The sequence below is a fragment of the Sinocyclocheilus rhinocerous genome, unplaced genomic scaffold, assembly GCF_001515625.1.
Source record: "Sinocyclocheilus rhinocerous isolate Xijiao unplaced genomic scaffold, SAMN03320098_v1.1 scaffold1938, whole genome shotgun sequence".
Lineage (NCBI taxonomy): Eukaryota > Metazoa > Chordata > Actinopteri > Cypriniformes > Cyprinidae > Sinocyclocheilus > Sinocyclocheilus rhinocerous.
Genome location: NW_015629065.1, coordinates 2,332,199 through 2,354,010, shown reverse-complemented (window position 1 = coordinate 2,354,010; position 21,812 = coordinate 2,332,199). Strand labels below are relative to the sequence as shown.

The 21,812-nt window shown below is 37.0% G+C and overlaps 1 protein-coding gene across 2 annotated transcripts in view; it reads right to left on the bottom strand.

Annotated features, from left to right (window-relative positions):
- The window catches only part of LOC107738754 (zinc finger protein ZFPM1-like), a 95,643-nt gene that overhangs the window by 31,167 nt on the left and 42,664 nt on the right, over positions 1-21,812 (bottom strand). The window contains exons 2-3 of one of the 2 annotated variants that reach the window (XM_016550598.1): positions 11,338-11,481; positions 6,952-7,083 (exon numbers count right to left, since the gene is read on the bottom strand). In XM_016550598.1, coding sequence (XP_016406084.1) covers positions 6,952-7,083; positions 11,338-11,481 — 276 coding nt within the window. Of the gene's footprint in view, positions 1-6,951; positions 7,084-11,337; positions 11,736-21,812 lie in introns of those variants that run through there. The other variant, XM_016550597.1, reaches the window with a different exon arrangement.

Genomic DNA, 21,812 nt, shown 5'->3' with positions numbered 1-21,812 from the left:
TATAATCTTCTGTATGACTGCAGGCCTGATCTCGTGTGTGTGCGTTTTTTCCTTGTCTTCCACCACCGTTACCCTTTCACAAATTGAAAGTAAGGACCTTCCAGAAACTCGTCCTGATAATCACACATAAATTAATTAGAAAATGTTTCTTGACATTCTCGCTTCATAGACAGGGGAAAAGACTCCGGGAAAAGCCATCAAATTAATTGTACGGTATGTGACTTTGATAATTAATTCAATAATTATTTCATGTCTACTTTAGCAACTCCTTCTGGCTAGAAAAAAAAAAGGACATTTTGATGATAGCGGTGTAAGGATTTAAGTTCTGAAAAGAAAATATGGGAAATTACACTGAAATACAGCAGTGAGAGAATTTAAATACCAAAAACAAAAACACGCATTTGGACATTTAAAATACATGCATATCACTGCATTAAATAATAAAATATAAAACCAAGTGGAATCTGCAAACAAATGATTCTAGACCTTTTCTCTAATTGCTTTAATCCAACCAGTCCCAAGGTAATAAAGTATTTTTGTAAAATGTTTTGCATTAAAAGTGTCCTTGTGGTTTCTTTCTTTACAATAAATGCTTGAATTTTTAAGTGTGGTTTGAGTCCACAGCATGTAGCAAATTCATATTTAAAAATGTTTGTACAAATAATTTAATTGGATTTAATCCAACCATCTGTATAATATCAATGCAAAACAACCAGGCAGACGTGGCAAAAAGGACCCATTTCTACAAAATAAAATGTCTCCAGATATTTCTCACATATTTAAACATGCTCAACTGTTTTCAAGTTACGAATGACAGATGCAAGTGGCACACAGAGAAGTCAAGGCCTGGTGGAGGGAAGATATAGGGCAGGAGGGAGGAAAGACAAACTGAAATGCGGGGCGCAGAGAGAGACAGGAAACGACAGGAAAGCGCAGGCATCTGATAGGGCTGGTAATCGGCGTGCCAGTGTCCCGGCTGCTGCCGCCAGTTCGTGGGCCACATGGAGCAGCTGGAGAGATAGCAGCGGGGGACGGCAGTGAGAAATGTTCCTCCAGATTAAAGCCCACACCTTTCAATCATCAACAGGGGAAGCGAGTGACGGACAGAGAGGAAAGAGTATGTTCTTAATTACAGATAAATGCCCCTTCCTTCACAGTCAATCATCATTGTGTGAGCCGTACGCGCAATTTACACACAATGCTTCTAAATATAAATTGTTTCAGTCGGAGAGTTTCGTGTGACGTGTATTAGGTTGCCGTTGAGCTCCGTTTAACCACAAGTGTGGGACGATTGTCCCACAGCCCACTGTGCACAATAAAGTTCCAGCATTCTGCAGGTGTTTAGGATGCATGCCAAGAGCAAAAAAAAAAAAAAAACTCTCATCAGTGTAAAAATATAACCTGATAAATTCAAGACATTTGTTACTGTTAATTTATGATATGAGCTTTAACGTAACTGAGTATATAACTCATCAGACAATTTGATTCTTGGAAAACCAACAGAGTTGAATTTGGTTTCTTCTTTCATTTTTGTTTCAGATGTTGCAAAAAAAAGCATGCACCAGTGGCTGTGCTGGCCCAGCATGACCAAAAGTGGCTAAAAAAAACAAAAACCAAATTCTTAATGCATTTAAGACATGTTAGTCTAGCAGCAGGGATGCCAATATTACATTTTGGGCCAATACACTGAAAACAAAAATTATGTAGAAACAGTTTTAACTCAGAAATTGCTAGTAAATTTCACTATTGATTACAAAGAAACAGCAAGTAACACACCGAATTAAATGTGAAATTTAAGTAGAAAAACTGAAATAGTATTTTCTTGTACAACGGTCTAATAATCTTTGTTTTAATCACAACTTTAAAAAATACATATTTTTTTACAGCCTACCAATAGGTAATAGTTACCAACAGATATAGCTAATAACCGGATATTAAAATACTATACTATTTTGTCAAAAATAAATCACCCAAATTTACTTTTAACATTTCAAATGATTGACTTTACTTTATAGTATGCAGTATTATAATGCAACGTATGGATATTAATGTCATGATTTGCTGAAGATTAGATTTAAATGTGTTTTTAATTATTAGTGTTGTTAAAGATAAACTTTAAGTGAGCGTTAGATGGCAGCAAAGATTATCTCAATGTAAAAACAAGAAATGCATGCATGCACAAATTAAATATTCAAAATACAACCAATATTAACAGATACAGATAAATTACAGTTCCAACATGTCAGGTAAGGAATCTGGGGAACACGCCAGGGATAAGAGGGTAACGTGGGGAAGTGAGAGCGACTGAGAATAGAAGTTAACGGTCTGACGCTGGTCCCGCTCTGCTCAGCCTCAGATAACAGCTTCGCCCGAGTCCCTCATAGTGCAGCACGACCACAGCCGGATCTCAGGAAGAAATAATGAAAGATTGCAGAAGAAGGCAAGATAATCAGAATAACTGAAAACCATCAACTTCACAGGCTGTCATTCTGACATATCTGTGCTGCTAAAACATTCTCGCCAACACAGGAATGAAGAAAAAAAAACACATCAAGTTTGGTACCTTGGCAAAATACCAGGTGCTGTTGTACAGTACAATGGCACTTTATGTAGCTCTCTGAAAACACCTGCTATCATGCTCCTTTTTTCCATGAACCCGTTACAGCATTAAACCTTCCAGTTTTCTCTCTAAATATATTTATCTAAAGAACCAAAAGAGCTCCTACAGTATGCAGAAGATTAATGGTCAGACACAATTACAGATCTGTGTATATCTGATATCATATTGTTTTAAGTTTATGTACTTGAGCCTTTTTTATGGTTAGTATTTATTTTGTACTGTTATGTGTAACCCAAATCAGCTTAACCACACTAACCACATAATTGATGAGTCTGACAGCATGTCAAGATTATTAGCATGTTTAGGCTGAGCTGAATTTTTCCGAACAGAGACCAACATAGCAGTTTCAGGTTTCCACTAAATTATGCCCCAAAAGACACACAAGAAATTATGAGATAGGAAAAAAAGAAAGAAATTCAGCTTTGTTCAGCAGGATTTAGATCATCAAAGGTCTAGCAAAGCATCCGTGCCACCAATGCCCTTCCATTGAGAGTGACAGCAGATCAAAATAAACTTGTGAATGAATCTTTTGAATTAACTTTGAAATGTGGAGCACAATTGGATATTATATGCATACACTCTGGCGCTCTGATCTAAGCTTCCTCATTCAGCAGCGAAACAATGGTTCCAGGGATGAGATTGAATGACTCGCCAGTGAATTTCACTCCTGCAGTCGGGTGTTGTAGACACGTCTGATAAAACCTCAGACTGCAGGCGCTTTTGTCTTCCTGAGAACAATATAAATATGTTTAACAAGGACAGTTTTCAAGTAGCAGTCTATGGAAGCCACAGAACAAAAGAATTTTAAAAAAGCCAAATTTGAGTTTATATTTCAAAATTCTGACATTTTTTGTCTATCTCGGAATTCTGATAAGTAAAAACAACTCGTCATGAGTTTATATCACTTCTGGCTTTTTTTCCTCAGAATTTACAAACTCACTATTTTTGAATTAAATCGACATAAACTTGCATTTGCAAGAAAAAGTCAGAATTGTGAGATAAAATGCATAACTGTTATGTAAAATGTTAATAGTAATAGGTTTAAAAATTATTTCATGCTGTAACTGTAGGGCTAATACAATACGTTCCCTATGAACGGCATATGTGAATATTATGTAGACCTATTGTTTAAATCAAATGTATGTTTTAAAAGTAGAGTAATCATACATTTTTCATCCATAGTCTCTCAGTTTAAACATCTGCGTTTAGTTTCAAATGGCGTCTTTGACGACAGTATTCTATGAAAATGATTTGCATTCCAATTATAACATCCAAAGGCACAAAAATAAAATTTTCTCTTATTTCATGGATTTTACAGATTTCCCTCCCCTTGTTGCAGTGTTTTTCTGCCACCGCTATGCGCGTGCAGCTGCAAGTGACGTAACTGACATCTAAATTGGTAAATTTGTCTATATGTCGCCGTGCTGCCCCCAAGGCTATCAGTGCCAACTTAACATACTTTTTAAAGTTACTCTTAAATTTAAAAAAACTTAAATATATAATATAAACACTCACAAATATATATAACACAATAAAAAAAATTGCAGCAACACCTCCAATATGTGTGTGCATGTATTTGCAGGAACATTTCATGACATTGCACTGACATCTGCAAATACATTTCTTTTTAAATTTCGTTCCACTCTCTCCCCCTTTCTGAGCTGTGCTGATATGTTTTTAATTTTCAAGCGCTCAGGACTCTCCAGGAGGTCTATGCAGATTTTCCTGCTTCTCTGCTGACGCTGTAAAACCTGGCCAACACCTCCGCACCTATCAGCATCCCTGCAGCCCTCTCATCAATGCCAGTTCCAGCACCCGCAAATAATTTATCAGCATTTAAATGCCACTGATAATATGCACACGCTGCTCCCTCCGATCCTTTATAATTAAATATGATAAATTCCCACCACACCGGGTAAATAATAATAATCATTACTATCATTGCCATTATAATGCTTTATTGGAGTAATTTGAATAACTTGCGTGGATAAGGAATGCTGGTGGGGAGAGAATGCTGGGCAAGCAGGAACGTTATATGCGGTGCTAGTTTAGTCAAGGTCTAATTCCATCCTGTGAAACTCTAAAAGAGAAAGTGAGATGGAGAGAGAGAAAGAAAGAGGGGGAGAAGGTGAAAAAGGAGCAACGGTCCGCCAGCTAGAAGGGATTACTGTGACGGCCATTTGCATATCAAGAATTTTAAGCAGAGAGGAAAATATCAAACCCTCCAGCCAGCAAGGTCATTTTGAAGATAATTTTTTTCTTCATAATTTATTTTGCATATCATGCAGCAGGACAAGTTATAGATTAAAAAGCTGCTTTGCCATATCAACCCATTCCTGACACTTCTGCCTCACCACTGCCTATCAATTCATTCAACAGAACCCCACACTGAAAAATATTCTATAAAGATACAGAAGCAATTAACAAACAACAAGCAAGAGTTTTCCACGGACGTTACATATGGATGCTTTAAAGGATGGATAGACCACATCAAATTGCGATATGCGCTATACTTTGATAACGGTGCATTTTTTCTAAGCATTCAATTTAAAAAATATTTTTGAGTGACACTTCTAAATGCTCTCTCTCTCTCCCCCTCTTCCTCATTCTCCTGGCAGTTAGTTGCGGAGGGGGAGAAAAAAAGCCTATCGCGCTCAGATCGCCAGCGCTGTCATCAAGCGGCAACCGCACAGCAATTAATATCACTCCAATTACTGTTAAAAGGACAGGCTGGAACAGGACGATAATAAACACATCCTTGACGTGAAAAATTAAAACACACACATACACACAGTGAGACACGCATATTTAGGCGATTTCTAAATAATCGAGATAAAGAAAATGCCTTGCATATTGAATCATGTCATACTCTACTAGATCCCCACTATCGCTATAAGCTTTACTGCTCAGCCGTGTGGTCCTGAGAGAAAAAGATGGAGAAAAACGATAGAAAAAGCTGTTTTACGTTATCCAGGCCGATATTAAAGAATCCCAGTTTGTTTTTACAGCGAGTACAGTAAAGTCTTAAAGTTCTAAGGATGTCTTAGATTTTATACAACCGGTTTGAGGGCAAGAAAACAACACACAAAACATCCTAGAGGCTGATGCATACTTATTATCATGCTTTTGCAATTTTGAGTCTTTAACAGGGTGATTGGCATTGGGGAACAACTAGGAACATTGTTGCAAAGAATAAGGTTGAAAACCTGAACTGAAAACTTGTTTAAACTAGCCTAAACCATTCTTTGCTCTATTAATCTAAGCTGGTCTTCAGCTGGTTTATTGGTCTCCCTGACTGACCAGCTGAAAGTGGCCAAAACACCTCTAAAACCAGCAACAGACCAGGTAAGACCAGCAAATCACCTTAGACTGGTCTAAGATGTGTTACTTATTTTCTGAAGGAATGGCCGTGGTTCTCAACAAATTTTGCTTCAGGACCCAGATTGAACATGAAGTGACAACAAAACAGAATAAAATGTTAAAAATACCATCAGTTCAAATTTTGTTATACAATGTTTTTTTATTGTAAATCATTATGAATATTAAGTATTATATATAATAGTATATTTCTACAATATTATATAATTTATAATATATATATAATTAAATGTTAATAATTATATTATAGTTTTTTTTTAGCTGCTTTGTACCACAAATAGAGAAAATAAAGTTTGCACTGGTTATCTTACAGCAAATCAGGGCTGGCTGGCTGAGAGAAAACACAAGTCCCAACTCTAACAGAGACTGTTGGTACATTTCTGACACATTGTGTGGTCAATAAATGCACTGGAGATTTGTCAAGTATTTAGATGATAACTTTGTGATCTGACCCTGCAGTTAAAGCATTGTTTAATGAGGCTCCATGGGATACACATCGAAAGTTTATCTGAACTGGCTGAATTCTCAAGACAAATGCCAAAAAGAAAGAGAAACATCAGAAAATAGGTATATTTTATTCAAGACAATATTATATGACATCAACAAGCATTTATCATTCTTACAAATCACCGCCAGAATGTTCAACTTCACCATGAACGGCGTGGTGGAGGTGGGGCTTACGTAGACGATATTATCGGATATCGTGATATTTTTAAAGGCGATTATCGCTAAGATATTTTTGACATATCGCCCAGCCCTAGTACTTACTCCATAATTTACAGGCAGTTCAGACTGAATCATTTCTGTTTTGAATGTGAAACTTGATAAAGTCGTGGCCTATATTGTTTCATGGCCGCCTAGCTGACAGTATGAATACAGCTGGCCCTTCCTGAGGAGCCTGTGACTCATGCGTCAGTTAAACACTCCTGAAGGAGGGACAGATAGAGACTGACCTGGGCCGTTCCACTGGGGTTCCCTTTCCCCATCTGCCTCTTCCTCCTCCTCATCTTCTGTACAGTGTTTTGGTCCTTTCTCATCTTCCTCACCCTCATCCGGCACCGCCAGGGACTCATGGGTTTTTGGCTCTGTGGAAAGCCAGTGGAAAAATTTGACAGGGAAACAGCATCACACATACTTATTAGTTCAGTTCTAAAAAGTTTGTTTGTGCAATTTAATTTGTGCTATATTATCTTGAGTACTTGTTCTGTTTGGTCAATCCCAGCATTCTGCAAACAAAAGTTTTTGTATTATGATCGCTAAAATAAATAAAATGTTTATTTATTTGGCAAGTCAACATGAAATAAATGGAATAATTAGTTAGTCATTATTGCAAATGAAGTCACTTCAGAGTGATCTGCTTCATCCTGGGGGTCCTAGTCACCCTTTCAGAGATTATTTTGCAATAATGACCAGCTGATTGTATGTTACTTATTTTATGATTGCATATCATAACTTATAACTTATGATTGTTATTACTTGTTTAATCACTAAATTTTTCCACGACTTTCACAATAACGTTTGTCACAACTGCCAATGGTGAGTGAATGTGAGAAAAGGTTTACTACCAACCATAAAATTTATTTTGGTTTAATTTTTTTTTATAAGTAATTATGTTAAAGCAATATTATCATCATATAACAGCACACTACTAATCAAAGAAAGAAGTCTCTTATTGCTCACCAAGACTGCATTTATTTGTTTAAAAATTCAGTACAAACATCAATATTGTGAAATATTATTATAATTTGAAAATATCTGTTTTCTATTTTAATATATTTTAAAACAATTTTTTCCTGTGATGGCAAAGCTGAATATTCAGCAGTCATTACTCCAATCTTCACTGTCACATGATCCTTCAGAAATTTGGTGATCAAGAAACTTTATTAAGAATTATGATCAGTGTTTAAAATAGTTTTGATCATTGCATTCTAACTGAATTTTTTTTTTTTTAATTATTGTAAAATCTATCACTGTATTAACTTGAGTATTAACTTCTTTCAAAGCAAAAATGTTACTGTCCCCAAACTTTCAAATGGTAGTGAATAATTTTAAATCATAAAACATGAAAAAATATACAAATATTAAACATAATATCAATATTTTTACTTTTAATTGTTATGTATAAGAACGATCGGTCATTTTTGGATCATGAGTGTGATGTTTTATGTTGTACAGTTCTCCAGTACTCAACAAATGAGTGTGGTGGTCTTGCTCTGATGATCAAAGGTGGCTGAAAGAGAAGCCTGTGTTATTCAGTAATGCAACATCTCAGCATACACACGAGCCCTTTTGATTTACCAAGCGAGAACTGGAAACCCCTGCCAACAGACGGCCAGCGTCTTCCTTTTATTAAGGCCGATCTTTTTCATCAGTGTGAAAGACAGAGTACAGATCTCTCAGACATTGATGCCACTGATTAGATATTCTCTTTGATCAAAGCGATCACATTGCTGATAGCAGTCTCTCCTCTCTCTTTCGGTTGGTTGAGTGCCACTGTTGCATGTATACGAGTAAACTGACATGACTTCTTGTCCTCTTCTCTCCCAAACTCCACTTTTCTTCTTCTCCCCTTCCCCAGCTCCCTCCCTCGATTACAGCTCATCTGTGGTGCACAAAGGGCATGTTTACCCTTGCATTCCCGTGGCGATAAACAGCGATAGCTGCTGATCGATACCGGCCATAAATGTCCGTCCACGTGACGCAGGTCAGAGCTGCCATTATTAATGCAACAGGTTGAAGATTAGATCTCCATCATCAAATAAATCTCAAACAGCAACTTCCCAACGCCCTTCTCGTCAACCCCAACAATTCCACCTAGGCCCAACCACCTTTCTAAGCCCGTCCCGGCGCATTCCGTCCCATGACGCACCTCCCTCCCTGCCCAAGAAGCCCTATTATTTTCAGCTATAAATCACATTGAATGGCACATTGATTTTATCCTGCAGCGCTCAGCATGGGGAGAGGAGCTGGAGCCACAGTTATTGCATTTAATATTATCAATATAATCTTCCATATCATCTGTGCCGAGATGGCAGGTATCAGGAAAAGAGGGTGGGGTGGATGGGTGCTGCCACCATCCAGGCTCCTCGACAGTCTCCTTAGTCTACCAGCACATGCAAACACACACACACACGCCACGTCCCTAACCCAACAACCTCCATTCATCTGATAACAGCAACTTCCCTTGTCACACCTGGAGGGCAAAGTCACCCAACTTGCTCCATTCTTTCTGGCTGGCCTCATTTTTTAGAGTCAATTTTCTGTGAGTTCTTTTTCCCAAACAGATCATCGTGGCAGGGTCAAGCTCTTTTCTTGTAAGTTACAAAGGGCTCAACTGTATCATCTCTGAGTCCAACATGGCGCCCCAAAGTGGGGCTAGCTAAGATGTTTCCATCCAGTTAACTGTTTCAGCCTTGGCAAAACCATAAGCCGGATCTGGCCCGCGATCAAACCTCCTCACTGGGTTTGAGATAACAAAAGGTGTTCGGGAACACGGAGCCATCTTTGCTTAAGGTTTATCAGCTTCTCTGCTGATACGGACGAGGACTTCATCAGATCTTTCTTCGGATCGCTTCAGACTGACCCTTTCACATGGAAACCAGCAGCCGCTCTGCCATTAATGATTATTAAAAGGTGGTATTTTAGTTTATATTTATATTTTACAGGTGGTTATCGGCACTGTGTGTCCTGTGACTGGTTGAGTGTTTTTCTGAAGCAGTTATCAGTTGGTTATCTCCTGTCTCTTTCTCTCCCAGATGGTGGATAAGGGAGCTTGCCTTTATTAGCCACTGCTGGCCTGATAAAGACCTGGTATTGATCGCAGGTTGAAAGAGCAGGTTCGTCAAACACGGCTGATTTACAGAGGCTGATAATAGCAGCACCGGGCAACAGTGGAGCCCCGAGGGGTGGGGGCGAGAGATTGATAGAGGGGAAAAAAAGAGCTAAAGAAAAACGTTAACATAGACCCTCTTTTCACACCAGAAAATAGGAGGATGACAAATATCACCTCGAATACAAACTTGTAAATACCACGTACTCATATGTGACCCTGGACCACAAAACTTAAGTCTTAAGTCGCTCTAAAGAAACACGTTAACATAGACCCTCTTTTAACTTCGGAAAATAGGAGGATGACAAATAGCAACTCAATTACGAACTTGCGAATACCACATACTCATATGTCTAAATGCACACACACATGCGCACAAACAAACAGGGCAATCTCTAAACTAGTCACGATTAGCACCTGACAGAATTTCCATGCGTTTATCAAAAGCAGCCAATGAACCGGCTCTTATCTCCTCAGTCCCCAATTTCACAAGAACAGGAATTTTCCAGATTAAAAGAAAAAAAAAAGAGGAAAAACAGAAATCTTAACTAAAAACGTGACTTAAATGTCTTACAGCTGGAAAAACTGACAGAAAATGCAATAAGTCAACCATATACATCAATGTCTGCAAAAACTGAATTATTTTACCTCATTAAAAAAAGAGAGAGAACCCGTTTTTTTTTTTTTTTTAAATCTATAAAATATAACACTTCCAGAAACTAAACCAGTTAGATTAAAAGAATCTAATTTTAAGTTACGATGGACTCTCTTCAGAGGAAAGCGTTCTGCATCATTCAGTGCATCATTTCTTTTTCCTCAACAGTTATTTCATAAAGGATTAGTTCGGTCATTATTTACACTCTTCTCTCATTTCAAACCAGCATGCTTATTTTTTCCCATAATTTTTCCCATATATATATATATATATATATATAGTGTAAAACTATAAAAAAACACTACATAAATATAAATGTTATTGCTAAAAGAAAAATAAATTTAAAAATACCATAAAAAATAATATAATGACTAATTCCACACTACAGTATATTCCAAGTTCAATGAAAACTCTGTAGTCAAATATGGAAGCTTAAGATGCCAGAATGGACAGCAGCATCAAACGGTAATGGCATGTCCACTGACATTTATTAGAAAGCTACAGCTGATTTTCAGTGAAAAATTTAAGTCTGCACTTCAAAAGAAGCTATCATATGGCTCCAGAAGTTCATGGAAGGTGCTTTGATGGTGTTTTTTTTTTTTTTTGTCCTTTTTGGAGCTTGATGTATAGAAAAAAGGAGCATGAAGACTCTTAAAAAAAAAATTTTTACCCGTTTTTTCCAGACAATCAGATGTGAGCGAGATATGTAATACTGTTATCAATAGACACCAGTGTTAAAACTGTTACATCACAAAACAATACAGGTTATATCAGACCATAAACACACTGTTAGGAACATTTGGGCAGCTTCTGATGGTTTTCATACAACAGCTGGTTTAGCATACGTCATTTCACCTTCGTTATAAAGTGGTGCAAATGAAGGTGGACTTGAACCGTCACACTCTGCAGAGTCCTCCTGGTCTGAAGCTCCGCCCTCCTCTCCTGACATGCTTACATCATCAGATGGATCCTCACCTCGATTAAGATCCCCAATAGAACCTGCAAAGAAAAACATAAAGAGAAGAGCAATATAAAATAAAAGTCGTCTGACATTAAAAGGCCTTTTAAAAGATCCCATATCATGCCTCTCAACTGAGAGGCTTTAGATAATGTGAATATACCCTGTTAATGTCTTAAAGGAAGTAGGGTGTTCTGTAAATAAAAAGTGATAAAGTACATGATTAAGAAAGAAAATTCTGATTCATTTCAAACCTTCTTGCTACATGCCTTTTACAGCTTTAATTGGTTGGAAATCCCAGAGCTTCAGACCACAAGGAAGTAAATGAACACGGTGTGTGTGTTGTATCACTGGCCAGGGTGATTAACTCATTTGTATAACTCAATACATTCCCAGTTGGCAGCAGTTGAACAAAACCTTACATTTTCCAACCATGATGAGATAACCAAACGTTGATGTTTAAAAAATAGCTATTTAATTAGCTGATCTTAAAAAAAAAACCTTTCCGGGAGGTTAGGTTTGGTGATAAAACTAATTGTGTAAAACATTTTTTAACATAAAATCAGTTTTAAATTAATTTTATTTTTAGAGAACAAGCCATAAAATAAAAAGAGCTCTCTAAGAATATTATAATGCGATACGTGATAGACAAGGGCTGCTGTAGTGGACACCACAGCGGATGTTAATTCAACCATCGCCGTCTGTATTGTTATTCTAATGAGGTTTAAGATGAGCAAAAATCACATAAATTCACCAAAGCACATTCTAACTGTGCTTAACTCAACCAGGACACCCACTATTTGACGCATCTGCATCTAAAGCAAAATTACCAGGGGTTGGAAAATCGGATTTTACCACAGTTTTTGGTCAATTAATTTTCATTAAGTTGTGATGAACAGAGAGGGGAATTGTTCGGAGCTAAAGCCGTGACTGGAGGCGTATATATTTACACTTCCTAGAACAAAGAGGCCTATAATCTATACAAAGCACACAACAATACCCGTGAATAAAGAGCCTTGTAGGAGCTTCAGACCACAAGGAAGTAAATGAACACGGTGTGTGTGTTGTATCACTGGCCAGGGTGATTAACTCATTTGTATAACTCAATACATTCCCAGTTGGCAGCAGTTGAACAAAACCTTACATTTTCCAACCATGATGAGATAACCAAACGTTGATGTTTAAAAAATAGCTATTTAATTAGCTGATCTTAAAAAAAAAACCTTTCCGGGAGGTTAGGTTTGGTGATAAAACTAATTGTGTAAAACATTTTTTAACATAAAATCAGTTTTAAATTAATTTTATTTTTAGAGAACAAGCCATAAAATAAAAAGAGCTCTCTAAGAATATTATAATGCGATACGTGATAGACAAGGGCTGCTGTAGTGGACACCACAGCGGATGTTAATTCAACCATCGCCGTCTGTATTGTTATTCTAATGAGGTTTAAGATGAGCAAAAATCACATAAATTCACCAAAGCACATTCTAACTGTGCTTAACTCAACCAGGACACCCACTATTTGACGCATCTGCATCTAAAGCAAAATTACCAGGGGTTGGAAAATCGGATTTTACCACAGTTTTTGGTCAATTAATTTTCATTAAGTTGTGATGAACAGAGAGGGGAATTGTTCGGAGCTAAAGCCGTGACTGGAGGCGTATATATTTACACTTCCTAGAACAAAGAGGCCTATAATCTATACAAAGCACACAACAATACCCGTGAATAAAGAGCCTTGTAGAAAAAGGCAAAGGCAATTTTTCTAATTCTGTTAATTTCACTTCCAAAGCAATTAAAACGAGGCGGAGATAATGCTTGGAAACAATCACTCCCTGACAAAGTGTTTCTGTCTTTGTAAATGAAACATCTTTAGGCTAATTTCGACTTCCACGCCTGCATGGTTCACTGTAATTTCAGATAAAATTAACACACTTAGATTTGGACCTTAGTAATAAAGGATGTGAGAGAGAGAAAAGTAAAAAGATCGATCCCATACTCCATATTTTTAGAATGTAGTCCGGGCCTTGCTAGATCTAATTTTCTATATCTGTGGCGACATTTTCATACAATTAATTTTCCTTTAATCATAATTGTACAAAGGGGCTCCTCTGTTTAAAATTCCAATTATATTTCGTGTTTAAATGTAAGTCTGAATTATGATTTTCTTTCCTATTACTGCTCTGGTTAAATGAATAAATCGTCGCATCACTGCTTACAGACATCAAATGGCACGGAAAAAGTTTCTGCTCAACCTCTTCATCTTATACGAGGAATAATATGTATCTTTCACAGAACTGAACACAGAAAAAGGATTGCCTACATTGGCAAAATGTCAGCAGACAACTTTATTTGTAGTAAATTTAATGAAAAAAAAAAGAGGGGAAAAAATCTGGCACTCAGGAACATTTATCATATGTAGTAATGAGAGTGCTTTTGATATATCAAATTTAAATTAAACCTGAAAAATAATAATAATAATAATAATTAATGCTTTGGTGCAAAATATAAATTATAATATATTATAATACAAAAAAAATCTAACTTTTTGCTTTCTGTCCATGTTTAAGGACTAAACCTTAAACTGTAAAAGCCCCCATTCGGTTTATTATGCAAAGCAAAAGAAAAAAGATGAACTGAAAAAAAATTCACTTTTGAGTTCTAACTGGCACTCGAACAGGCAGAACAAAGTGAGAAAGCTGATGAAGGCGGAGGAGATAGTGCTTTATTAAGCGGCTCCGTCCACATCAAACCAGTGTGCTTAGCGGCAGTGATTAAACTAAGAGACAACACATCAAACCTGAGCCCTGATTAAACGAACAAACGTCCTCACCCTCACGTTAATCACCACATTACCAAACAGCCCAAACACAGCGGAAAAAAGAACACTGCTTGTATCGGGAAATCAGGGACTTGCGAAGAAAGATACTTCGAGGAGAACTGGGAGCCTATGGTGAGAGTCTATGTGTGTGTGTGTGTGTGTGTGTGTTCAGGGAAGTACTGCGCTACCTGACTTATAATTTCAAGCACAAGTGGCTACACACATTGATCATAGCCAAGGGCATTAAAACACTCTTAGTAATATTAATTAGATGGATCCAAGGGTTAGACCGGATCCCGGGCACTTGAAAGCACAGCATCCTGCATAAATCAAAAGGAGACTTCACAAATGTATCATTTCGAACTGATCTCTCAGTACTAAAACAGCTGATGAGAAGACTGATCAGTTTATATACAGACAGATAAAAGGAGCTATTGATCTGCCAGCTGAAAATATGCTGAAATGATTGATGAGCCAGTCGAGTGCTGAGACAGAGGCCTGGCTGGACGGGACTCGTGTCACCAGCATCGCTGGAGCTGTAGATAAGCTGGGAGCCTCGGGGCTTGCGCAGCACTGGCAGGATCTCTCCGGACACGCTGACGTACAGGAGTGGACTTTCACTTGCTTTGCCAAGACTCGCGCCATCTCCGTTTCTGCCAACACAGCATGCGGTGTGAAATGAGGTAGTGAATAGCACTCTTGTGTTCATTCAGTAAAACTTCAGACATACAGGGCATAAGTGTCTCGTCACTGACAAGACAACACTTACAATTAGAAACAGGCACTTACACAATGGATTAAAGTGAGGCAGCGGTGCAATATTATTAATCATTGTACTAAATTAACAGCTTGCACTGTGGAGTCTCTAGGACCTGCAATATCTAAATGAATATTTGTGCTTCTATACATGTTGTGTTATTTACACAGTCATACATTTACAATTGAAGGCTACAGAGCAAGCCTGCCACAAAACGTATATTGTTTTTTTGTATGTGGGTGGTATCTATTAAATATTTAAATAGCTATGTCCCATAGTGTGACATGCTATATTCCATCTAAAATGATAGTAAACAGCATTTTACAGGTTATTTTTGCCGAATTATGCATGCAACTGAGCTTTCGCAAAAACCCGTCCTCCTTAGTTACTGTTGCTATGTCCGACAAGCCATGCCGCGCTCACACTACATGTCAAAATATCACGCAGTAAAAAAATTAATCGCAGAGCAAAGAGGAAACTGACAACATGCCAACAGACAAGACAGAGCAGGTTACTTCAGGTATGAAACAAGGTCTCTCAGCTTTCAAATTTTGTCCTTTTTTAAGAAATTCAAACAATAAATACTGTTTTGACCGATCACTGTATTGCCTCAGTTCAAGCGGCACATGAACCGATTGTCTATTATTCATATTTACTTAAAGCACAAAATAAACATAAATGTTTATTTGCGAACGGTCAATTGTTTACCTTTATTAATCATACATGGACTATTTTTCGTCACAATGCAGGACCATTTAAAAAAACATATATAAGACAGTCTGACTTCTTATTCTGTGCAATACAAAAAGGAGATGTTTGGATGAATGTTCATGCTGCTCTTTTACATACAATGAAAGTGGATAAAAGTATCATAGAATCTAAATGCCCTTTTTTTAAGGTCGTACAATAGTAAAATGTGACCATGGACCCCAAAACCAGTCATAAGCGTCAATTTTTTGAAATTGAGATTTATACATCATGAGATTTATACATCGGAAAGCTGAATAAATAAGCTTTCCATTGATGTATGGTTTGTTGGGATAGGACAATATTTAAAAATCTAAATACTGAGAAAATCGCCTTTAAATTTGTCCAAATGAAGTTCTTAGCAATGCATATTACTAATCAAAAATTAAGTTTTGATATATTTACGGTAGTAAATTTACAAAATATCTTCATGGAACATGATCTTTACTTAATATCCTAATGATTTTTGGCCTAAAAGAAAAATCGATAATTTTGACCCATACAATGTTTTTTTGCCTATTGCTAAAAATATACCAAAGCGACTGTTTTGTGGTCCAGGGTCACATATGTGAAAAACAGATCGATATTTAAGTCATGGTCACCATTCACTTTTATGAAGCTTGGATATTCTTCTGTAAATAACTCCTTTTACAAAAAACGGATGGGAGTTATACAGGTTTCAAAAGACGTGAAGGTAAGTAAACAATATCTGTAAAATTTCTTTAAAATCTGAACTAAAATTTGAAAGAGAGAGAGAGAGAAAGAGAGGGGTTTATAAATAAAACACCGCAAGAACCACAGTATATTTACACACTATCTTTTGTATTTGCCAAAGCATGAACATAAAGTGCAAGAACAAAGAAGAATAATTAACCAAAAACTCTTAAAACCGAGCACGAGCACAGAACAAATAATATAGTTATACTTGACGAGGCTTGTTAATAATGAAATAAAAAGAGTAAACAGCGCAAGAAGATACTGTTCTCATTTCCATCAGTCAAATCACACGAGTGAGTGATTATAATACTTATGATAATGACTGATTATTGTAAGGTGATAATGTGTGGTGATGATATTCATGTGCGCTGGGCATCGGAGCACTTCAAACGGGCCTGACTGATCCTCGCCGTGGATTTGTCAGCAGGTTGTCAAACATCAAACAGCCGTGAGCCCAGGACACTGCAAAGAGGCACATTTTAAAGACATCCCTCGATTTCCTTATCTTCTTCTCTCACTCTACGCTTCCTTCTCTGCTTTTTACATCCCTCCATCACGTTACTGTCTGTACCTTTTCTCTGCCTCTCTCTCGCCTGTGCAAGCTCTTTCCTTTCCCCATTACTCTCTCCTTTCTTTCACTCTCTCTCTCTCTGACTGGGAGCGTCACTCTGTGTGGATAGCTGCGAGCCGTTCCCGGTTATCGCCTCCTGCAGACTCTACCGGTCTGATCTGTCTCCTCTTCATTAAGCAAATACGCCGACGTGGAAATGAAAACATAATAGCTATTTGATTTCCAGTGAGATATTTTGCATATTGGTTCGGAGCTGATAGTGGAATTTCATCAAGTCGGTTTTTTTTTCATGCTTTAAAAACTGAATTACTGTGCTGGGCGGCTTCGGCAGGATTTCTTTACATTGCTGGGAAGAGGGAAGGAAGAAAAAAAAAAACTGAAACAGCAGCAGCGGTTCCCCAGGAAGACTACTTAAACGATTAAATATCCCCCATTCCCCTTTTTCTCTTTTTGATAATGGGGAGGGAAAACTTTAAGAATTCACAGTGCTTTAGGTTCAACTATACTAATCAGAGATAGAGAGAAGAAAATTAACTCCTTAATGAGCAGGAGCTGTCTGCCAGATAATGGTCAAGGAGAGGTGATAGGGCTGGAGACTGAAAGAGAGAGAAAGAATGGAGGAATAAAAACAGAGAGATGGATTCACCGAACAGGGGAGAAATCAGATTTTACCCCTCCCATGGAAATTGTTCTTTGTGTCCACAGAGGGCAGGTGCGATTGTCTGCAATGATATCTCTAAGGTTACAAGCCGGTCGGCTCGCCATACAGATGAATGGTGCATCTGAGGGTATTTCTCATGCCCCTTTGAGAGAAAAACTACCCCTGCAAGTACAGATCAACAAACCTGCTCTCACCAATTTATCAGAGCCTTCCTGTAGAGGAAAAAAAATACTACTGACGTCTATTTTCCCTGTTGGAACACTTGCGAGCACAGTCTTACAATTTCAGTCACAACACATATATAAACTTTTTCGGAAAAAAGGATATTTCAAGTTATTACATAAGATTGTGGTTTAAAAAAAAACTCACATGGATGAAAGGAGTGAAAAAAGCCAATTTCTGAGACTTTTCCATCCTTTAATGAACGGGAAAAAATCCTTTAATAGAGATTTTGCTCACAAAGAGGAATTTTCACCCAATTAGATATTTTAGAGCGGAGCATAAATATATTCACTATAGAAATTACCATGACTAACTAGGAATCGATAAGAATCGGAATCGATAAGCAGAATCGGAATCGATAAAATTTAAACGATACCCAACCCTAATTATAGGGCCAGGATGGCTGAGAAACATTCGGGTTAGGTTGACAATATTAATTAATCAAATGTAATTAATCTTAATTTTGATGAAATCAATAAATACATAAAATAATAAATAAATAGTTTTATTCAGCAAGGACGCATTCAATTAATAATAATTTTAAAAAACCAACCCGGTAACGGTAATGTACGTTTACTATATGATTCTCAATAACCTAGATAAATGACAAGAAAAGGCCACAACACTCGCTCAGGAATATAAGTACTAACTGATCCCATTTCCTGGAGAGGTGAGAAGGCACATTTTCCCTCTTCAGAGAAGACGCTAAACACCCCACCACTGGTACTTCACCACACACACACACACGTCTTGCACCAAGCCACCTCTCTGCTTCACCCCTCCAACCTTCCTCCCATCGCTAGAACAGCAGAAATAGACTAAACAGATTATACGTGCAAGTAAACGAACTCATATCTGAGCATGTGTGCCTGTGTTTGTTTGCCGAGTGAGAAAGATAGGAAAAAGTGTGTGAGTATTTATGTAAGAGAATGACTGAAAAAGAATAGCTAAAAGTGAATGAGAGAAACAGACGAGTGAACGGAAAAGCATGTGATGCAGAGGAACCTTTTCTGTTACAATTTTAATGACAGTTTCTGTACCTGAAATTTTGTTCAATTTTGGTTTATTTATGATATTGCTAATTGATTTGTTTGTTCCTATCTTATTACTGACTGTTTACTTGTCTTTAACACTTTAATATTTGAAATTTATATTAATCTAGTTGTTTTTGCTGTGGTATTTTTTTTAAAGCATAGGCAAAATTCCTCTTGCAGTGTTCTGTAGGCTGCTGATTTTTGCTCGTGTTATTCAGCTGCAACAGAATGCTTTGTAAAAAGACGGAATAAATGTTTGACATCTAAATGTTTGACTTAATTTTTTTATATTGGATTTTTATCTTATTGGAATCGAAACTAGGAATCGATAAGAATCGGAATCGATAAGCAGAATCGGAATCGATAAAATTTAAACGATACCCAACCCTAATTATAGGGCCAGGATGGCTGAGAAACATTCGGGTTAGGTTGACAATATTAATTAATCAAATGTAATTAATCTTAATTTTGATGAAATCGATTCTTAAAAATTCTCCAAAATCGATTTTTAGTCTATGCTGTTTCAGTTGAAGCGTGAACAAAACTTCACCAAACATTATTTGTAGTGTGTCTCCCATCCAGTAATCGCTCACATGAAATTCAAACAATAAATGTTGTATTGACACACTTTAATGTGCCGTGACAGATCATTGTAGTTGCCTCAGTTCAAGCACCAGTGCGGATGAACCATTTCAATTTGTATATTTAAACAACGAACTGTTATTGTAAAAAGTTGAATACCCAGCCACTGAGTATAAAGCCCAAAGTAAACTTAATTTTTGATGCAAATGCCCAGCGTATACGTATAGCTGATTGCATAGCTTCCAAAGTATGCTCCATTTGAGCTTCATCCTTGTCCAGTGTTTGCAATATTTCTATCCTGTAGTTCTATTCCAACTTTTATGACCAATAAAAGTCAGTCTTTGTAGCTGTTTAACTAGAGTTGTGGAAATCTTAACGCAGAAATCTATTGTTGTTCCCTTCTTAAGTAGTTTGTTGTTGTTCAGTTTTATCCATTTATTTTCGAAAGCAAAACAATGGGCTGAGGCAGTGTTGTCACTAATTGGGCAAACTAATTAGCACCAAAAAAAAACAAGGTGCATGTACGAAAAAAAATCTAGTTAGCATGTACGGTACCTTTGTGTATGCGTACAAACCAAAGCATAGCCTATTTTGGGCTTTAATGTACTAATAATTAATTCAATACCACAAATACTGATAAAAAAAATAGTTCTCTAATTAAAAATTGACCCATTATGTGTTCATGCCGTTTAATTTTATGCTTATTTTCGTATAACTTATTAGCTCAACAACATGCTAACAACAGTTAGCAATAGGCAGATCACTAGGGTTTAGAACAGAGCTAGAGAGATGAAACTGTGAAATCAGCATAAAAAGAATCTGACAAGCATATGGACATCGCATTATCATGCTTATTTATCTGGCACATAATTTAACAGCTCTTTTGTATGAAGTACCCCTACTTCTCCGCCTCCTCACCACCCAAATGGAGGTTCAGATCAATACACAAACGTACATATGTGTATGTTTAGCTAAAGAGTCTCTAAGCTGCATCAAGCTCTCCGTCTATTCAAGAGGTCAGGGCAACAGCTGCCAGGACGCGTCTAACGGAATAATGAGCATCGGTGCAAACAAGAGCTGTGGGGTTACGCAGGGGTCACAACCTGTTAACGCACACATTCAAGCGTAATACAGGAAGGCACACATACTGCCCTGTGTATGTTTGCTTACATTCATGTTTTAGCTGAAGATTTGTTTCCAAATTCTGCATTAAACACAAGCTTTATCTTGACTTGTCTGTCAGCCAAAGAAAAAATAGGTGTTAACACTTATGCACTTAATATAGAAGTCTATGGGGCAATATAAACATTAAATAACAGCAACCCAATAGACTTCTTTTTAAGTGCACTTCTGCCAACACATGAAAAAATTCAGGTCACCTGAAAACGTACATTTTAGCATCATATACCAACCAGATGTGCAATTTACAGTGTATTTTTAGTGCTTTTACCATTTTTTGTAAATGCACAAGCAAAATATCTCACTTAACCCACCCCAAACACTTAAAAATGTGAAAATACACGTTGTTGTTATTATTATTATTATATTTCTCTTAATTTTTTTGATTATTTGTGGTGGGATGGCTGGAATGTTCTGATTTCTGATTATATATTATTTGCTAAGCTACAACAAAAATAATAATAATAATAATTATAATGATAATAATAATAATAGGTGGGTTTTCTATCATTATAAAACATTGGTGACTTTTAATAAATAACGTACAGTTTAATAAAACTTTCCTCACGCAAAAAAGGAGGAAAAAAAATACACTGGACATTTTCTAGTTGAAAAGAATAAAATATTCCTTTTTGTGTTCCACAGAAAAAAATGTGTTGAGTGACTTCAGGGTGAGTAGATGCGTACAGTATAGGGGTGTAAACCTACACTGGTCTCACGGTTCGGTTCGATTACGATTATCATGTCATCGATTCGGTTCAATTCGATATCACGATGCATCACAATGCATTAACGATGCACTGCATCCTCAATTTTCAATTTTACTTCACATGTATACAATTTTGTCAATAAATACAAGCAGTCAGATATATGAACTGTACCTGACGTGGTTTCTCAAGTTAGTGGTATTACCCCAAGCATATTTTATTGTTCGTGACATGATTTACACACAGCGTGTGTCTTCTCCAGGTTGTGCTTACCAGGTTGTTCATAAAAGCCGAAATGTGCCCAGATGTCGGCTTTTAAAGTAGTTGGAGCATTTTTAATTACTCGCACTCGCGTCTCGCCTCCCTCCACCATT